At 45.9% G+C, this 20,782-nt stretch overlaps 1 protein-coding gene across 1 annotated transcript in view; it reads right to left on the bottom strand.

The window, feature by feature from the left end:
• Window positions 1–16,463, bottom strand: part of GMPR (guanosine monophosphate reductase) — a 160,848-nt gene extending 144,385 nt beyond the window's left edge. Inside the window, exons 1-2 of the mRNA XM_030190088.1 lie at window positions 16,316–16,463; window positions 5,805–5,924 (exon numbers count right to left, since the gene is read on the bottom strand). Coding sequence (XP_030045948.1) covers window positions 5,805–5,924; window positions 16,316–16,402 — 207 coding nt within the window. The 5' untranslated portion in view covers window positions 16,403–16,463. The remainder of the gene's footprint in view (window positions 1–5,804; window positions 5,925–16,315) is intronic.
• Between the last annotated feature and the right edge of the window lie 4,319 nt (window positions 16,464–20,782).

Below are 20,782 nucleotides of genomic sequence, written 5' to 3'. Positions count from 1 at the left end.
GATCTTTCTTGGCGATGTGGCATAGAGCTTTTTTATCGTATATGGTCATCTTGTGTATTGATTCAACAATTTTGGCAACAAGTGCTTCAACAACTTGCAGTGGGCTTGGATCAGTCTCTCCTATTATGCCTTAAACGCTACTTGTTGGGAATTGGCATGTCTCACAGACAGAAGTGGTAGTGGCGATTACACATCTTTCATTCAGCTGTTAGATGTGAGATTGCATCACATTGGAAGCAGTCTGCAGGACCTACTATCTTAGACTGAACGTCATAAACTAACTGATCATCAGAAGCATTGTTTTGATAAAGATGTGGATGAATGGATTTACTTGCAGTTGATGTTACAGGATTTGGGCAGGGAGGGTGATTGAGGGTTTTTTTCTTTTCTTGTATTATTTAGGATGGGAGGGGGTAGTGGGGAGGGGGCAGAAGGCGTGATGATGGGGGATGGGAAGGGGATGTCTTGTCGGTCATTGCTTCTTTTCACAATCTGAGGTCTTGTTACTCCAGATGTTCTTGTAAAACTTTTTCAATAAAAAAAACTTTGACACAAAGATTGGAGAAATTCAGAAAGGTGGGCTTGAAGAAACAAAGTAAAGAAATATTAGCTGTAGTATCACCATTCATACTTTCTGTTGTTGATATAGATTTAAATCTTGAGGAAGGAATTAGATAATGGCATGAAGTATTACAAAATATTGCTGATGAGCTATTAGATCACACAGTCTTGTGTGAGGAATGAATGGTATCATTCTGGTTTATTTCTTTTGAGATGATAACCGAGACAATTGGAATGCAAATAGCATAAACATCCTACTAATGATTTGCAAAAGAAATGTAAAGCCCAAAGTAAATTTTATCACCAAGAAATTCTGAGAAGCAAAAGAGAGTATATGAACAAAACTTTCTGAGGTTGATAATAATCCTCATCGTCTATTTAAAATTGTCCGAGATTTAACATCATCTTCCGTTACAAGTGTTTCCCATGATGTAACTCTGACTTCCTCAGGTTTTGAAGATTTTTTTTTGTGAGCAAAATGTTGAATTTATTCCCTTTAGAGGATTGCTCAAACTTAATTCAGAACAGGACGGAGGCATCATTGGTTGGTAAAGTAGAAAGGTTGCCATTGATTGAATCTAGCAAACCTCGAGTCACCTGGGATAAGATTCAAGCAGTAGCAGACACTGAAGTGGTTAAACACCTTCAATTCATTAATTCCTCAGCACTATTATTGGAATTATGTAAAGAGTCATTCGCTCCTTCTTGGCTTATTTAGTTAATCTTTCTTTGGATGTTGGTTTGGTTAAGGACTGAAATAGGTAAAAAGTGGGATGTTTGACCACGGAAATACAAATCCTGGAGACAATATCATAAAAGCTTCTTTATTGAAGAAAAGACTCGACAACTGTTGTCTATAGACTCCTGATGCAGGCCTGTAGGCCGAAACACAACAGTTGTGTCGAGTCTTTTCTTCAATAAAGAAGCTTTTATGATATTGTCTCCAGGATTTGTATTTCTGTGGTCAAACATCCCACTTTTTACCTATTTCTGTGTTTTCCCGTGGGGCGTTCGAGTTCTCCGCTTGATTGCGGATTTTTTTTGAATGGTTTGGTTAAGGACTGCATGAAAAAGGCTATTGTCACCCCTATTTTAAAGAAAGGCAATAGTTATGCAGGTTTTTGGCCTATTTTTAATCTGTCACTTCTGACTAAAGTATTGGAAAGAACAGTGCTAGTACAATTAAATGATTTTTTAGAAGAAAATTCTCTTACACAGTTGTCTATCTGGATATTGTCATCATCACTGCACTGAGTCTTTGCTAATTGAGATCATTGTATTTGAGTAGATGAACCACCTTATATATGCCTGCGAGGTGCCTTAGGTCACTGCAAGACCATCTAGCTTATTTTCGAAAGGGAAGGACGCCCATCTTCCGACACAAATCGGGAGATGGGCGTCCTTCTCCTGAGGTCGCCCAAATTGGCATAATCGAAAGACGATTTCTTGCGTCCTCAACTGCTTTCCGTCGAGTGGACAACCAAAGTTCACGGGGGGGGTGTTGGCAGTGTACTGAAGGCGGGACATGGGCGTGGTTAACAGTTGGTCGTCCTCAGCGGATAATGGAAAAAAGAAGGGCATCCCTCAAGAGCATTTGGTCAACTTTACTTGGTCCCTTTTTTTCACGACCAAGCCTGACCAGATGACCACTGTAGGGAATCGGAGATGACCTCCCCTTACTCCCCCAATGGTCACCAACCCCCTCCCACCCTGAAAAAAAATTTAAAAACATTTTTTCCAGCCTCTATGCCAGCCTCAAATGTCATACCCAGGTCCATCACAGCAGCATGCAGGTCCCTGGAGCAGTTTTTAGTGGGTGCAGTGCACTTCAGGCAGGCGGACCCTGGCCCACCCCCCCACCCCACCTGTTACACTTGTGGTGGTAAAAGTGAGCCCTCCAAAACCCACCTGAAACCTACTGTACCCACATGTAGGTGCCCCCCTTCACCCCTAAGGGCTATGGTAGTGGTGTACAGTTGTGGGGAGTGGGTTTTAGGGGGGGGTTGGGGGGCTCAGCACCCAAAGTAAGGGAGCTATGCACCTGGGAGCAATTTGTGATGTCCACTGCAGTGCCCCCTAGGGTGCCCAGTTGGTGTCCTGGCATGTGAGGAGGACCAGTGCACTACGAATGCTGGCTCCTCCCACGACCAAAGGGCTTGGATTTGGTCGTTTTTGAGATGGTCGTCCTTGGTTTCCATTATGGCCGAAAACCGGGGACAACCATCTCTAAAGTCGACCATCTCAACATTTAGGTCGACTATCTCTAAGGTCGACCTAAATGTTGAGATTTGGGCGTCCCCAACCGTATTATTGAAACAAAAGATGGACGTCCATATTGTTTCGATAATACAGGTTTCCCCGCTCCTTCACCGGAACGTCCTTAGAGATGGACGCCCTTAGAGATGGTCATCCCCGTTCAATTATGCCCCTCCACAGGTTGTTGGTACCTCCATTTCGAGGGCACCCTGGGTGGTCACACAGGAGAGGGCTTTCTTCTGGTAGGCACCATCACTCTGGAAAAATCTGCCAAAGGAGATCCGAGCAGAGTCTAATTATAAAAAATGTAAGGTCTTGTTAAAGACATACAGTGGGGGAAATAAGTATTTGATCCCTTGCTGATTTTGTAAGTTTGCCCACTGACAAAGACATGAGCAGCCCATAATTGAAGGGTAGGTTATTGGTAACAGTGAGAGATAGCACATCACAAATTAAATCCGGAAAATCACATTGTGGAAAGTATATGAATTTATTTGCATTCTGCAGAGGGAAATAAGTATTTGATCCCCCACCAACCAGTAAGAGATCTGGCCCCTACAGACCAGGTAGATGCTCCAAATCAACTCGTTACCTGCATGACAGACAGCTGTCGGCAATGGTCACCTGTATGAAAGACACCTGTCCACAGACTCAGTGAATCAGTCAGACTCTAACCTCTACAAAATGGCCAAGAGCAAGGAGCTGTCTAAGGATGTCAGGGACAAGATCATACACCTGCACAAGGCTGGAATGGGCTACAAAACCATCAGTAAGACGCTGGGCGAGAAGGAGACAACTGTTGGTGCCATAGTAAGAAAATGGAAGAAGTACAAAATGACTGTCAATCGACAAAGATCTGGGGCTCCACGCAAAATCTCACCTCGTGGGGTATCCTTGATCATGAGGAAGGTTAGAAATCAGCCTACAACTACAAGGGGGGAACTTGTCAATGATCTCAAGGCAGCTGGGACCACTGTCACCACGAAAACCATTGGTAACACATTACGACATAATGGATTGCAATCCTGCAGTGCCCGCAAGGTCCCCCTGCTCCGGAAGGCACATGTGACGGCCCGTCTGAAGTTTGCCAGTGAACACCTGGATGATGCCGAGAGTGATTGGGAGAAGGTGCTGTGGTCAGATGAGACAAAAATTGAGCTCTTTGGCATGAACTCAACTCGCCGTGTTTGGAGGAAGAGAAATGCTGCCTATGACCCAAAGAACACCGTCCCCACTGTCAAGCATGGAGGCGGAAATGTTATGTTTTGGGGGTGTTTCTCTGCTAAGGGCACAGGACTACTTCACCGCATCAATGGGAGAATGGATGGAGCCATGTACCGTACAATTCTGAGTGACAACCTCCTTCCCTCCGCCAGGGCCTTAAAAATGAGTCGTGGCTGGGTCTTCCAGCACGACAATGACCCAAAACATACAGCCAAGGCAACAAAGGAGTGGCTCAGGAAGAAGCACATTAGGGTCATGGAGTGGCCTAGCCAGTCACCAGACCTTAATCCCATTGAAAACTTATGGAGGGAGCTGAAGCTGCGAGTTGCCAAGCGACAGCCCAGAACTCTTAATGATTTAGAGATGATGTGCAAAGAGGAGTGAACCAAAATTCCTCCTGACATGTGTGCAAACCTCATCATCAACTACAGAAGACGTCTGACCGCTGTGCTTGCCAACAAGGGTTTTGCCACCAAGTATTAGGTCTTGTTTGCCAGAGGGATCAAATACTTATTTCCCTCTGCAGAATGCAAATAAATTCATATACTTTCCACAATGTGATTTTCCGGATTTAATTTGTGATGTGCTATCTCTCACTGTTACCAATAACCTACCCTTCAATTATGGGCTGCTCATGTCTTTGTCAGTGGGCAAACTTACAAAATCAGCAAGGGATCAAATACTTATTTCCCCCACTGTAATTCTTCAAGTTGACCTAGTTTCAGGGAGTAGGAGGTCTAGCTTTCTCCGATTATATTTTTGTTAGTAGTAGTTGTGATGTGTATGTAGGAATGAATGATTCTTTGGTGAACCTGAGTTAGGTCTTTCCTGTAATAATGGAGTTCCTTTTTTATATAAAATTTAATTTTGTATTTGAATTTGTTTTGTAAACCGCTCTGATCTGAAAAGGTGGGTGGTATATCAAGTTTTTAATAAAGATAAAGATATTAGTGAAGGCAGATCAAGGATATGATGTTTTGTGGGTTGAGCTGGATTTCACTGCTGCCTTTGACACAGTATCCCAAGAGAGCCTGATGCAATGCTCGGAAAGTATTGGTTTAAAATCTGTAGTATTGAATTGGTTTGGCTCCTTTCTTTGCAACTGAACATTGTCAGTATGTTGGAATCAGAATATTTTATCTAAGAAAGAGTTGGTCAGAGGAGTTCCTGAGGGCTCACTCCTCTCACCCACTCTTTTTAATGTGTACCTGGTTCCACTTGCAGAGTTACTAGATAGCTGGGAAATTGATTTTCATGCTTTTGCAGATGACATCCAGCTTATAACTTTCATGAAAGATAATCAGGAGGAAGTTATTTCCAAAGTTAAAAGTAAGCTTTTCACTTTGATGACTTGGATGTGTAAACATGATTTGATTCTAAATGTGGATAAATCTTCTGCTATATTGATATCTCGTAATCAGCACATGTTATGAGCTTTACCTAATGTTTTTGGTAAACCGCTTCCTTTGACGAATGTCATTGTAACCTTCAGAATTCAGTGCGAAGATGCTTTGAAAACTACCGGTAAATTCATAGATTGGAGTCGCCATCTTAAACCAGTATTGACTGAGAACAATTTCCTGAAAGTAGTAAGTAGTATTTAATCACTATTTATGTATTTGGATTTTGCTCACACCTTTTTCAGTAGTTGCTTCATGGATGAAGAGTGGAACGGAAGCACAGAGAATGGAAAAGGTGTACAAGAACATGTCACACTTCAGTTTGTGAATACGGAAAGAAAATGTTGATGTTATAACACTTACTTTACTCAGAGCCTTTGCCATCTCAAAGGTGCCAATTGTATCCATGTTTGCTGCAATGATGGGTATCCCAGTGTATTCTTGCTTGGAGTTGCGGAATGTGAAAGCACGTATAAGATCTACCTGTAAAAAGATGGCAAGAATTGAGGATTATCATCAGAGTCACAGCTTAGGGTTCCGCTACATCTTATATTTCCTTTTTATGAATGCTATAATCCACTTTCCTATGACTTTTTGCCAAAAAAGGGCAGAGTATAAGTATGAATCTAAATTAAATGCAACCAGAGCTCCTTAATGCTTAGCTTAAGGTGAGGAAAAATTCCTTTTCAGCCAAATTCACATGCAAAGTATTTCATATTAGAAGTCAGATGTTACATGGTCTACTGGAGGAATATGGGGCGAGATTCAGTAAATGGCACTCAACAGTTCGGCGTTCTGCACTATTCTATAAAGGACGCTCCCAGCTGAACATACTGCCAACTCCTGTGCCCTTTGGGCGTGAGAAATTACGCCTATTTGAAAACAAGTGTAAATCCTGGCATGCAAGTTGGGTCTATGTCCCCAGTATTCTATAACACTGCACCCAAAATTTCAGAACACCCATGGTCACGCCCCTTTTTGGGACTGGGATTGGGGCACCCATTGTGGTAGAATAGTGCATCTCCTAATTGGTGCCAATGAACATCAGTAATTGATTGTTAACATCCATTTATTGCTGTTAATAGTTTGTTAACCAATTAAGTTGTGCACACATCTCAAGATTGCACCCAAACGAATTTGTGTGACCTTTATAGAATCCGGGGGGATAACATATTACAGTAACATTTAGGGGGAACTAATCAACATGGGCCACTATTAAGATGTGTTATTGTATTGTTAATCCCAGTTATTAGTAACTAGGCCTTATTGCCAGGGCCGCAGAGAGACAGAGCCGGACCCAGGGCAGGGCCACTGCTGCTGGGCTCCCCCCCAGGACCGCTGCTGCCAGGTCCCCTAGGACCACTGCTGCCGGGCCTCCCCCCAGGAACGCCGCTGCCGCCCCCATCCCAGACCACCACATAGCCAGACCACAAAAACTGGGAGGGGAGGAGCCCCAGTGTATGTGGGGGAGGGCACATTTTGCCCCGCCTCCCTGCCCCCCCCCACCACAACTCCACATACCTTGGCTGGCGGGGGGACCCCATGCCCCCTCCAGAAGCCTTCCTCCAGAGCTGTTCTCTACCACATTGCCTGCCCTGCGGCTGCTTTTCCCCTCACGTCATGGTGGAGAACAGCACTGGAGGAAGGCTTCTGTTGGCGGAGCTTGGGGTCCCCCACCAGCCAAACCAGCAGCCCCGAAGCCCTGTGTCTGCTCCTCCCCAGCCTCTAAGGGGGGCCTAGCGCTGGAGTTTTCACCCAGGTCCTGTCAGGAGCAGGAGAGAGACAGACCCCAGCGCCAGGCCCCCCTTGGAGGCTGGGCCCGGGGAAATCTTGCCCCCTACCCCCCTCTCGGCGGCCCTGCTTATTTCATAAAAAGGGAGCTGTGCTAAAATAGCCCGTCAGTGGTACAATAGCATTCTTAACAGTAGCCCACATTGATAACTATGCCCCATTGTGTCCAGGGAGAGGTCATCTGTATTGTGTGGCATCCCCAGTCATTTTAAACTCTTGGTGCCTATGTCTATGGATTCAATAATTTCAATATGGACATGCATGTGGACAGCACAGTCTGCCATTTACCACTCGTTTCCCTCTTATTCACTGCAAGTTTACAGACCATGTTGCAAACGTGTCAAGTCCCGGATAGGTAAAGGATGGTTCTCTGTTAGCCATCTTTTGCTTTTGGTATCTGCCTCATAGTTTATGGCATACGATACGGTTGTGGAGGATCATAGTAACACATCATCTTGCACTGATGGCCCATGATACTGCAGCTCTGTTTGCTTCCTCTGCGACGTATCAGTCTTATCACCTGACCATAATGCTGGCTCATAAGCAGAGTGGCAGGATGATATATACTAGAGATCATGAGAGCACTGTTTTATGTTAAAGTAGATAACTATGGGGCCGATATTCAACCGGTGGGAGGCAGCCCGCATAAATGCTGCAATCAGTTCTGACCTCAAGATATTTAATGCTGGACCATTTCTGGTGACTGGCATTGAATATCCATTTTTGGGGGTGCTGGTGTTAACTTAACCGGCTATAGTGAATATTCAGCGCTGGCCAGTTAATAGCAGGCAACAAAAGGACTGCTATTTATGTGGTCCAGTTTTATTTATTTATTTATTAGGATTTATTTACCGCCTTTTTGAAGGAATTCACTAAAGGCGGTGTACAGTAAGAATAAATTTGCCTGCTACACTTAGCCAGTCAGTGCTGAATATTGTTGGTTATCGTGCGATATAGCTGGTTAGCTTTTCAGCACTGACCACGAATATTTAAGGGAGATAACATGTTATCTTGCACTGAATATTCATGGTTAGGCGATGAAACACTATTTAACCGGTCAGCGGCCATTTCTGGCTGGTTCAATAGCTTTCAAATTTTGGGGGGGTTATGTAAATAATTAATGTTTTATTTGTGTTCTGTTACTTGTCTGTGCTATTATATATATGTTACACCAGTGGTTCCCAAACCTGTTCCTGGAGGCATGCACTGCCTCCAACTGTATGTAGATCTATCTCATGGTGAATAGCCCCGCCCAGCGCATCCCAGAATACACTGGGCAGGGCTGGGCGCTGCCATTTTGCAGCATCGCAGGAAGAGGAGGGAGGCAGGCTACCCTCCCTCCTCCAACCCACGAGGTAGGGGAATGGGGGAACTGGACCACCAGGGACTCCTTGCTGGGGTACTAGGGGGGGCTGGAGACCCACCGGATCTCCAGCCTTCCCTGAACCTGGGGGGGGGGATTGTCGGGGGGGACCGGCGGTCCAACGGACCTCCATCCCCCCTGTCGCTGGGGGGAGGGGGTTGGTTGGTCGCCCACTAGGCGACCAGGGACTGTTTGTTGAGTGGAATTAGGGGGGATCCCTGAACCTGGGAGGGGGGATCGTCGGGGGGACCGGAGGTCCGCCGGCCCTCCAGCCCCCATTGCTCGGGGCAGGTGTAGTTGGGGCCTGGTGGTCCCATGGACCTCCAGCCTGTGTTTGACAGGTTTGGGCTTTTGACAGCATGCTCAGGCACAATTCTCCCGCACTTCTACCCCATGATCAGAAATAATTGCGTTCTTAAATTTGCATGCAATTATCTCTGATCATCGGTGCGGTAAAGCCCTGCTCTGTTCCAGTGCTATTTTAGAGCGCTGTTTGGAACAGCGCGGGGCTTTTGATCATCTGCTCCTTAGAGCAGCAAGCAGGTCTCGAATAACCAAGTGATTGCTGCAGTTGACAGAAGAGAAGGGAACCCAGGCCCATATCCCATTCTAAGAGTGGTACACTTGTAGTGGAAAGTGTGAGCATGAGCATAGTTTGACTGTTTCATTTGGGGGGGGGGGCAAAGGATGAGGCGAGGCATATTAGCATATTCATCTGCATATATAAAGATAGATATAGAGAGATATGTATGCTAATATGGAGGAAGGGAGAAAGAGCTGCCTTTTTTGGGGATCTCATACATATTCATTATGGTTATTCCCAAAAAAGCCAGCTCTTTCTCCCTTCCTTCCTTTGCTCCTTATCCAGAACTCCCTCTCCAGTAGTATTTCCCTACCCTCCTTCCCATACCATACCATGCCAGTGTAGACCTTAGAAATGCATAAGCTCTATATGTAGATCCTTCAAGAGGTAGTGTGTCATTATGTTTTGGTGCCACCTCAGTAAGGCCAACACACAATCTCTCCACTACAAAACACTATACACAAACTTGTGAAAAACACACTCATAAACTTAAACCATAACAGCACTAATTCCAAGGACAGGACAAGCTATGTAAACCGTTCTGTTTTGTAAACACAATTTGAAACGGTATAGTAAAATGAATAAACGATAAACCTTATGCGTGGAAAGGCAGCACTGTAATTACACTGGGCTCTAAAGCACCAATACACTACCTAGTGAAAAAAAAAACTAAAAACAAAAAGGGCTGCAAATACTACACACTAGCAGAATACTGCACCTTGATTACACATGAAAAACACATGACAACAGATATGACACAAGGAACTAGAAATAAAAAAATATGAAGGCAAAATACTGAACTGGAAAATTACTTCCAGATGTCAGACTCGGCATGCAGCAATACTAGAAAAATTGAAACTTATGTGCAAAATATCACAGATGCACATTTCCAAAAGCTGACATATTCCAATTAATAAATTCTGAATAAAATACTTTTTTCTGTCTTTGTTGTCTGATCATTTAGTTTTTCTATTCGCTTTGGTCCAAGTGTCTTCTGTTTTATGCAGTGTCTTCTTTCCATTTGATATTTTTTCACTCACCATGTCCACCATCCTCCTGTGTCCTTATGCGTCCTGTCTACCATCTGTAGCCCTGTCCCTATCCTTCCTACAGTTGCAGCATCTGCCCTCAAAGTGTTCCAATCCAGCCCCTAAATTCAGCAGCTTCCCCTCTATCCATATTCAGCATTTCTCCTCACTCCCCTCCCCTCCATCCATGTGCATCTACTTCCTCTGTCTTCCCTCCCCTCCATCCATGTCCAGCATTTCTCCTCTCTCCCTTTCCCTCCATCTGTATGCATCTCCTTCATCTTTCCTTCCCTCCATCCTTGTCCAACATTTTTCCTCTCTTCCCTGACCTCCACTCCATCCATGTCCAGCATTTCTCCTCTCTTCCCTCCCCTTCATCCATGTGCATCTCCTTCCTAACTTCCCTCCCCTCCATCCACCCCATCCATGTCCAGCAACTCTCCATTCTCCCCTGCCCTCCCCTCCATATCCAACGATTTCTCTTCTCTCCGCTGCCCTCCATGTCCAGCGATTCTCCTCTAACCCTCCCCTCCATGTCCAGTGATTTCACCTCTCTCCCCTGCCCTCCCCCTGCTGATGCAGCGTTGCGTCGGCCCTGCATTTGGGGGGGGGGCAATGCCCCCCTTGCCCCCCAAACTATGCCCATGTGTGAGTGCCCCAAAACCCACAAAATACCTACTGAACCCACATATAGGTGACACTTGCAGGCATAAGGGCTATTGTAGTGGTGTATAGCAGATAGCCAAGACCTGTCGCTTCTTCCTCTATAACATTAGCAAAATTCGCCCTTTCCTCTCTGAGCACACCACCTGAACAGCAAAATTCGCCCTTTCCTCTCTGAGCACACCACCCGAACTCTCATCCACTCTCTCACTACCTCTCGCCTTGACTACTGCAACCTACTCCTCACTGGCCTCCCACTTTGCCAGCTATCCCCCCTTCAGTCCGTTCAGAACTCTGCTGCACGTCTTATCTTCCGCCTGGACCGATATACTCATATCACCCCTCTCCTCATGTCACTTCACTGGCTTCCGATCAGGTACTGCATACAGTTTAAGCTTCTCCTATTAACCTACAAATGCACTCGATCTGCAGCCCCTCCCTACCTCTCAACCCTCATCTCCTCTTATGTTCCCACCTGTAGCCTCTGCTCTCTAGACAATTCCCTCCTTTCAGTACCCTTCTCCACCACCGCAAAGGGGAAAAGGATAGTGATAGGAGTGTACTACCGTCCGCCTGGCCAGGACGAACAGACGGATGCGGAAATGTTAAAGGAAATCAGGGACGCAAACAAACTGGGCAACACAATAATAATGGGGGATTTCAATTACCCGCATATAGACTGGGTTAATGTAACATCTGTACACGCAAGGGACATAAGATTTCTTGATGAAATCAAGGACAGCTTCATGGAACAGCTAGTTCAGGAGCCGACAAGAGAAGGAAAAATACTAGACTTAGTCCTTAGTGGTGCTCATGATCTAGTGCAGGGGGTAACGATACGAGGGCCGCTTGATAACAGTGATCATAATATGATCGGTTTTGATATTGGCATTGAAGGAAGTGAAACTAGGAAATCAAGTACGCTAGCGTTTAACTATAGAAAAGGTGATTACGACAAAATGAGAAAAATGGTGAAAAAAAGACTGAAAGGAGCAGCTCGCAGAGTAAAAAACTTGCATCAGGCGTGGATGCTGTTTAAAACACCATCCTGGAGGTTCAGGACAAATATATTCCACGTATTAGAAAAAAGGGAAAAAAGACTAAACGTCAGCCGGCGTGGCTAAACAGTAAGATAAAGGAAATCATTAGAGCCAAAAAACAATCCTTCAGAAAGTGGAGAAGAGAACCAACTGAAAGTAACAGGATAGATCATAAGGAATGCCAAGCCAAATGCAAAGCGGAGATAAGGAGGGCAAAAAAGGACTTTGAGAAGAAATTAGCGTTGGAAGCAAAAATACATAGTAAAAATTTTTTTAGATACATTAAAAGCAGGAAACCGGCCAAAGAGTCGGTTGGGCCGCTGGACGAAAATGGTGTTAAAGGGGCGATCAAGGAGGACAAAGCCGTAGCGGAGAAATTAAATGAATTCTTTGCTTCGGTCTTCACCGAGGAGGATTTGGGGGGGGACACCGGTGACGGAAAGAATATTTGAAGCGGGGGAGTCGGAGAAACTAAACAAATTCTCTGTAACCTTGGAGGATGTAATGGGTCAGTTCAGCAAGCTGAAGAGTAGTAAATCACCGGGACCTGATGGTATTCATCCCAGAGTATAAATAGAACTAAAAAATGAACTTGCGGAGCTACTGTTAGAAATATGCAATCTGTCCCTAAAATCGAGTGTAGTACCGGAAGACTGGAGGGTAGCCAATGTTACTCCGATTTTTAAGAAGGGTTCCAGAGGAGATCCGGGAAATTATAGACCGGTGAGTCTGACGTCGGTGCCGGGCAAGATGGTGGAGGCTATTATTAAGAATAAAATTGCAGAGCATATACAAAATCATGGACTGATGAGACAAAGTCAGCACGGATTTAGTGAAGGGAAGTCTTGCCTCACCAATCTAATGCATTTTTTGAGGGGGTAAGCAAACATGTGGACAATGGGGAGCCGGTTGATATTGTATATCTGGATTTTCAGAAGGCGTTTGACAAAGTGCCGCACGAAAGACTCCTGAAGAAATTGCAGAGTCATGGAATCGGAGGTAGGGTATTATTATGGATTAAGAACTGGTTGAAAGATAGGAAGCAGAGAGTAGGATTGCGTGGCCAGTATTCTCAGTGGAGGAGGGTAGTTAGTGGGGTCCCGCAGGGGTCTGTGCTGGGTCCGTTGCTTTTTAATGTATTTATAAATGACCTAGAGATGGGAATAACTAGTGAGGTAATTAAATTCGCTGATGACACAAAATTATTCAGGGTCGTCAAGTCGCAGGAGGAATGTGAACGATTACAGGAGGACCTTGCGAGACTGGGAGAATGGGTGTGCAAGTGGCAGATGAAGTTCAATGTTGACAAGTGCAAAGTGATGCATGTGGGTAAGAGGAACCCGAATTATAGCTACGTCTTGCAAGGTTCCGCGTTAGGAGTTATGGATCAAGAAAGGGATCTGGGTGTCATCGTCGATGATACGCTGAAACCTTCTGCTCAGTGTGCTGCTGCGGCTAGGAAAGCGAATAGAATGTTGGGTGTTATTAGGAAGGGTATGGAGTCCAGGTGTGCGGATGTTATAATGCCGTTGTATCGCTCCATGGTGCGACCGCACCTGGAGTATTGTGTTCAGTACTGGTCTCCGTATCTCAAAAAAGATATAGTAGAATTGGAAAAGGTACAGCGAAGGGCGACGAAAATGATAGTGGGGATGGGACGACTTTCCTATGAAGAGAGGCTGAGAAGGCTAGGGCTTTTCAGCTTGGAGAAGAGACGGCTGAGGGGAGATATGATAGAAGTGTATAAAATAATGAGTGGAATGGATCGGGTGGATGTGAAGCGACTGTTCACGCTATCCAAAAATACTAGGACTAGAGGGCATGAGTTGAAGCTACAGTGTGGTAAATTTAAAACGAATCGGAGAAAATTTTTCTTCACCCAACCTGTAATTAGACTCTGGAATTCGTTGCCGGAGAACGTGGTACGGGCGGTTAGCTTGACGGAGTTTAAAAAGGGGTTAGATAGATTCCTAAAGGACAAGTCCATAGACCGCTATTAAATGGACTTGGAAAAATTCCGCATTTTTAGGTATAACTTGTCTGGAATGTTTTTACGTTTGGGGAGCGTGCCAGGTGCCCTTGACCTGGATTGGCCACTGTCGGTGACAGGATGCTGGGCTAGATGGACCTTTGGTCTTTCCCAGTATGGCACTACTTATGTACTTATGTACTTATGTACTAACTCCAGGCTCCGCCCTTTCTGCCTCGCCTCACCCCATGCCTGGAATAATCTCCCTGAGCCCATACGCCAGGCCCCCTCACTGCCCATTTTCAAAGCCTTGCTCAAAGCCCACCTCTTCAATGTCGCCTTCGGCACCTAACCACCATACCTATTTTCAGGAAATCTAGACTGCCCCAACTTGACATTTCGCCCATTAGATTGTAAGCTCCTTGGAGCAGGGACCGTCCTTTTTTGTTAAAACTGTACAGCGCTGCGTAACCCTAGTAGCGCTCTAGAAATGTTAAGTAGTAGTAGTAGTAGTTGGGCCAGTACATTTTTGCTATTCCTGGGGGACTCACCATACAATATAAGGGGGTTATGATGTGATGGGTTTCTGGGACCTTAATAATTTATTCATAATTTATGCTACTACTAATGTTACTCGCCTTGAGTGCACTTCTGTGGAAAGGTGAGGGATAAATGATTAAATACATAGGATGTCTAAGGTCGAAGTGGAGGGCATTAATAGGGCAACCATAGTGTCTCCACCTCCTATATCTTTTGAATATCCATTTTCAGTGTTATCTTTGGTTTTGCAAAAGATTGAGTGTCTGCTTTTACAACTATTCATATTTTGATTTTTATAAAAAGTTATATTTGCTCTCCAGAGGCCATAAAACTATTGGAATCCAACTCATTGTGTACAGTAAAACTTTATAAGTATGTAAAGTGAACACACCAGACAACAGTGAGAGGCTCCTTTAAATAAAGGGATTGTAGAGGTACTGCAATCTGTATAACTGGCTTTTGGGAAATGCATAAAGTTAGTGCAATAAAAAAACGTATCCCCTGATATTCGGGTTGGGGATGGGTTGTGTATACTTATTAGCCCTTATTTACTGTTTTGGTCACTGTCACATTTTCTATGGAGCTTTCAAAGAGCTGCCGGAATAAGCAGGTTTCCTCTGTTGGGACTGCACCTGGTTTCTGTGGGACTCTGCACTGGCTGCCTAGTTTTTTGGTACTGGAAAGCTAAGCTGTCTTCACCCGGCAGCGGGCAAATTCTGCAGCATGGCGATGCTTTCAGTCAGGAGAAAAACCGTGACTCAGCATCAGACTGGACGATTATTCTACCCTCACTAGGCTGCTAAAAAAGACTAAAAAAAAAAAAAACGTCAAGCGATTTGGATCAGAGAGTTTTTGCTTTACACACTGAATTCAGCGATAAGGAGAATTAGAAAGCAATCGGCACTGAGGGGCCCCCAACAGCTGTATAGGCTCACTGTGTCTGTTTCAGAGGCAGAGCTTGCTGCAGCTCTGTGAAGGTGACTGACTTTCAGCCGCTAACCACTGGACCTACAAGAAGCAATAATGAATCTCAAACGAGCTCAATTTCTAAGAAGCAATTCCTTTTAAGCAGGTATTTCCAAGACGTTCACCTCTCCTGCTTTGAAACTGGACTAATGCAGTCACACATTCCCTCTCTGCTCTGTTGTGCTTCTGTTTTTCTGTTGCCACAGCCTCGGTCGTGGCATCATATTTCTTAACCTTGAGCTACTTTCAGGGAGCTTTCCGCATACTCTTTTCCGAGCAACTGCTTCTGACAACACCTATGCACATGAAACCTTTCTTTCCCCCTTAATACTGGATTGCACAAAACCCTACTTCTCGGTAGGACCACAGTTCTTCCGGAATGCAGCATGCTTGCTAATCTGTAAAAGGTGCTGTGATTTACTTATTATAGCACATTTTAAGGCTGATGTCACGTCTCCTTAGTTCCCAGTGATCCTGTCACCTGAAATAGGACTACTATTCTCAAGAGCCCCCACTAGACACTTTCATCAGCAAAAGCAGTTCCAGTAGAAATGGCCAAATCCCCTTATAGTTTCAAATCTGTTCTTCCTACCTATTTGCAGATGCACCTGCTTGAACTGAACTGATTATTCTACAAACCGCACTTTGCAAAGGGTAACATTTTGCTACTCGGACCTCTAGAGAAAAAACAACAACAACAACAACCCCCTGCCCCCCCCCTTTCAAACCGTTTTCCCCTCTTCTAAGTATAGAATTAAAGTTTTCGCCTTGCCACAGAGGTCACTTTTCAGGTATAATATGTTCGGCTGTCTTTGTTTTGGGAGATCAACGAGTTCTTTTAAGGCTACGGTACAATAGCTTAGACAGGTGGAACGTGAAATAAAGTAAAACAAAATTTTTTTTAAAAACATGCTTCTGTGGAGTGCCTCACCTCGGCTCTGCTTTTAAGGCTGCTTCTTTTGGGTCTGAGAAGGACATCTTTAAAGTCCAGTTTGAGATCGGCATCTACTCGGGGCATCTTGCTGAATTTTTGGCCCCCTCCTTGGGCTGCTGCTGCTGCCGCTCTTGCTGTGTCGGTGGCTGAGCTGAAGCGGCCAAACAAAGCCTGTTGTCTGTGCAGACACAGTATTTATAGGGGAGGGAATGGCCGCCAAAGCCTGTAACTTTATTAGGCAAAGGTTGTTTTTAGCATGTGCCTGTGCAGAGCCAGTCCCTGCGCCGGTTTGCACACTGCTTTCTACGCCTGTGTACAGTGCAGAACCGGCGGCTGCAGTCGCTGCAGTTCAGTACAGCTGAGCCAAAGCACTGCGGTAAGATCAGCAATCCTTCAGCTGCCGCGAAAACAACCAGACAAGGCAGGTCAAGCTAGTGCTTCCATTAGCGTCTGCTGCTACGGAGGAAGCGACAGTCTATAGGGGGTCAAGGAAGGTTTAGAGGAGGACATTTTCATAAACGGCACTCAAAACCACAGGCACCAAGAAGACTAGGGGACAGATGCACTAAACTCAGTGCTTTTTTTTTTTTTGACGGGGTACTGAGTACTGGCACCTTTTCCATTGTCTGCTAAAATTGACCCTTGGACTCCAAGTTTTAATGAAAGAGCTTATGCTCTACACACCAATTCTGCCTTGTCATTGATTCTGTGACTGGTTGCAGGCAGGGTTGCCAGGTGGAAAATTTTTTTCCAGCCCACTGGAGCCCAAAAAACAGCCCAAAAACCGCCCAAACACAAACCCCGCCCCTGACACCCCCGCCCCCGCGTCATCACCCCCGCCCCCGCCGTCATCAACCCCGCCCCCGCCGTCACCGGCCCCGCCTCCCACGTCACCGGCACCGCCTCCCCGTCATCGGCCCCGCCTCTTACGTCATCGACCCCGCCTCCCCGTCCTCGGCCCCCGCCTCCCACGTCATCGGCCCGCCTCCACGTCACTAACCCCGCCCAAAACGTCATTAACCCCACCCAAAAACGTCATTAACCCCGCCCCCCCGCGGCCGAAAAAAAACCGCCCGAAGCACAAAAACCAGCCCAAAAAACCGCAACCCGCCGCGGGCAAAAATTTCCCGCGGCGGGTCGCGGAAAACCGCCCAATTGGGCGGTAAAACCGCCCACCTGGCAACACTGGTTGCAGGCAAGGTTGCCAGGTTGAAAAAATTTTCCCCGCCCAAAACCCGCACAAAGGTAAACCCCGCCCCCCGGCGTCATCAACCCCGCCTCTGACATATTTAACCCGCCCCCGACGTACCCTCCGACATCATTAACCCCACCCCCAACAAAGCCGCAGATGTCACTAACCCCGCCCCCGACGTCGTTAACCCAGCCTCTGCGGGGCTTCTATTGGACCAAATTGGACCAATAGAAGCCCCAGAAAACCGCCCAATCCGCAACGTGGCTTTTTAAACGCCGCCCAATTTCCCACAGCCTGCAGCCAGCAAAAATTGCCCGCAACGGGTTGCGTAAAGCCGCCCAATTGGGCAGGAAACCCGCAGACCTGGCAACGCTGCAGGGGGCCTGGCTGTTGTGGGATGAGTCCCTCTCAGTGATCAACCCACCCCTGAACAGTGGCCTTGCATTTGAGTACCGGCACCTTTTTTGCTAGAAAAAACGCACTGACTAAACGAGCCAGCAACGTGGTTTTTAAACCAGTTCTAGCCAGTCTAGCGCGCAAGTAGTAAAACAAGACATGCACAAAAGGGTTCTCCAAGCCATTTTCCTGTCACGGTAGCAGCTAACGAAAACAGAATGCAAATGAGCTAATTAGTATTTAAATGCGCATGCAAGGCAGATGCACAGCCGTTTTCTGACCCTATGCACCGTGGAAAACCTAACGGGAGGTCTGCACCTCTCGCTGGGGCTGCTGTGAGCAGGACCCATGCAGAGGAGGATGCCCATCGCAAAAATCAGAAGACAGAAAACATCCAACTGCTCGTCAGGGACGTCCTTTCAAGTGCCTAACACTTGGACGATCTTCACTCAAAAAAAAAAAAAAGGACGTCCCTGACGAACACTTGGATGTTTTTTTCTTCAGATTTTGTGATGGGCGTTCTTCTCTTGGACGTGTTTTTCTTACAACTAAGGAGCCCGAACCGAAATGACCACCGCCGGAGAGAATCAGGGATCGGGATGTGCGAAGACGTCCAAATCAAAACTATTTGGACGTCCCTTTCGATTATGCCCCTCCAGGTCTCTCTCTCAGCCAATCACAGTGCAGAGAGACCTGGAGGGGCATAATCGAAAGGGACGTCCAAATAGTTTTGATTTGGGCGTCCTCGCACGTCCTGATCCTCGATTTTCTCTCCCGCTCTCTCCCTCTGCTGCACAAAATGCCCGGCAATTTATTGATGTCTGTTATACACGCAGCTTGTCTGCGTATATGAAGCCGTCTTTGGCATGCGCAGAGCAGCCAGCATAACGCTTGGCTGTTCTGTGCATGCTCAGCTGGCCGACTGGTTTCCCCTCAGGAAGGAAATTGCGTACAAATGAGCTAACAGCGAGCAGCTCATTTGCATGCGATTTCCTTCATGCATGCCCGTTTTTTACCGATTCGCTAAGGGATCAGTAAGGGAAGGGCTCTTTCCATGGAGTTAGTGCATCTGGCTGCAGATTCCATGAATGGCGCCTAAAAAATTGGTGCTGAAAAAAAATAGCGATTAGCACTATTCTATAAACCACACTTAGAGTTGGGGGCGTAGCCAGAGCTCAAGGTGGGAGGGGGCCAGAGCCCAAAGTGGGGGGCACATTTTGGTTCCCACCCTGCTGCCGCCCCTCCTCCGCCGTAACATCTTGGCTGGCAGGGGTCCCCTCACGTCCGACACGCTGCTTTTAGAGAAACTGAGCATGCTCGATTTCACTATGACCCACCCATGCCCTTCCCATTGCCATGCTACTTTTCGGATCCATGCACTAAAATTTACGCACACTTCTATATAGAATACATCTAAAAAATAAATTCCAATTAGTACCTATAATTATTGCCTAGTTATTGCCTAATTATGGGTGCTGATTGGCTCATTAATCAATTAAATCGTGCACGCAAATTGGAGGAGTGGCCTAGTGGTTAGGGTGGTGGACTTTGGTCCTGGGGAACTGAGGAACTGAGTTCGATTCCCGGCACAGGCAGCTCCTTGTGACTCTGGGCAAGTCACTTAACCCTCCATTGCACGCCGCATTGAGCCTGCCATGAGTGGGAAAGCAAGGGGTACAAATGTAACAAAAAAAAAAAATTGTGCATGCAACTTGTGTCATATATAGAATCTGGGGCCAAGTGCAATTTGTGTCATATATAGAATCTGGGGCCAAGTGTGATTCTATAAAGGTCACATGCCCTATATAGAATCACGCTTGGTGCCAGTTCCTGTACCTAACTTTTGATTCCAGACTTAGGCCTGCTGAAAAACCTTGCGTAAATGCTGGCATCCAAGTTAGGCAGGCTGAGGCAGTATTCTTTAACAATGCACATCACTTTTTGGAATGCCTCTCTCATGGCCATGCCCTATTTAAGTTACACACTATTAGAATTAGGCGCCATGTCTTATATTTATTTTATTTATTAATTAAATTTTGCTCACACCTTTTTCAGTAGTAGCTCAAGGTGAGTTACATTCAGGTACTCTGGATATTTCTCTTTCCCAGGAAGGCTCACAATCTAAGTTTGTACCTGAGGCAATGGAGGGTTAAGTGACTTGTCCAAAATCACAAGGAGCAGCAGTGGGATTTGAACTGGCCACCTCTGGATTGCAAGACTGGTGCTCTAACCACTAGGCCACTCCTCCACTCCATTATAGAACAACGTGCAGCCAGATGTGCCTGCAAATTTTAATGCGTGCCAACTAACATCAATAATTGGTTGTTAGCATCCTATTATTGATGCTAATTGGCTTTTTAGCCACTTAATTTGCACATGCATTTGAGCAGGCCCAAATTTTGGTGCATAAATCTAGGTGCTGTATATAGATTTCTGGATTGCTATTCTTCAGGGCATGTGTTAAAATCTCAAGAGGAAATTCATTTTGGTGGTTCGTCCTGTAAAGAAAACTAGGTTGGCTTCAACTAGAATCAGGGCCTTTTCTTGCAGGGCCTCTGCTCTGGAAAAAGTTTCCTAGACAGGTCTGTGGTACACTTATGCATTTCAGGGTAAAACTGGATTATCAAACTGCCCTGCTCCTCATTTACTGTCCTCCAGGAGCTTGGTCCAAGGCAGAACCTCAGCTTGTAGAGAATACTTCCTCTGCCATGTTCCAATTTTCTAGGATAAGCTGAGCGGGAGTCCTCTACCTACAGTCCTGCCAGTAGGGGGGGCTGTTTCATTATCACATTTAATAGTGAGGGACAAGGTAGCAATGCAGTTGGAGGACACTCACTCGGCTTAGAGGGAACAGTGGATTTAGCACCAGTTCTGTA

Source organism: Microcaecilia unicolor, chromosome 1 (genome assembly GCF_901765095.1).
Source record: "Microcaecilia unicolor chromosome 1, aMicUni1.1, whole genome shotgun sequence".
NCBI classification, from domain to species: Eukaryota; Metazoa; Chordata; class Amphibia; order Gymnophiona; family Siphonopidae; genus Microcaecilia; species Microcaecilia unicolor.
The sequence above is the reverse complement of the archived record's forward strand: the minus strand, read 5'-3'. Positions and strand labels throughout refer to the sequence as shown.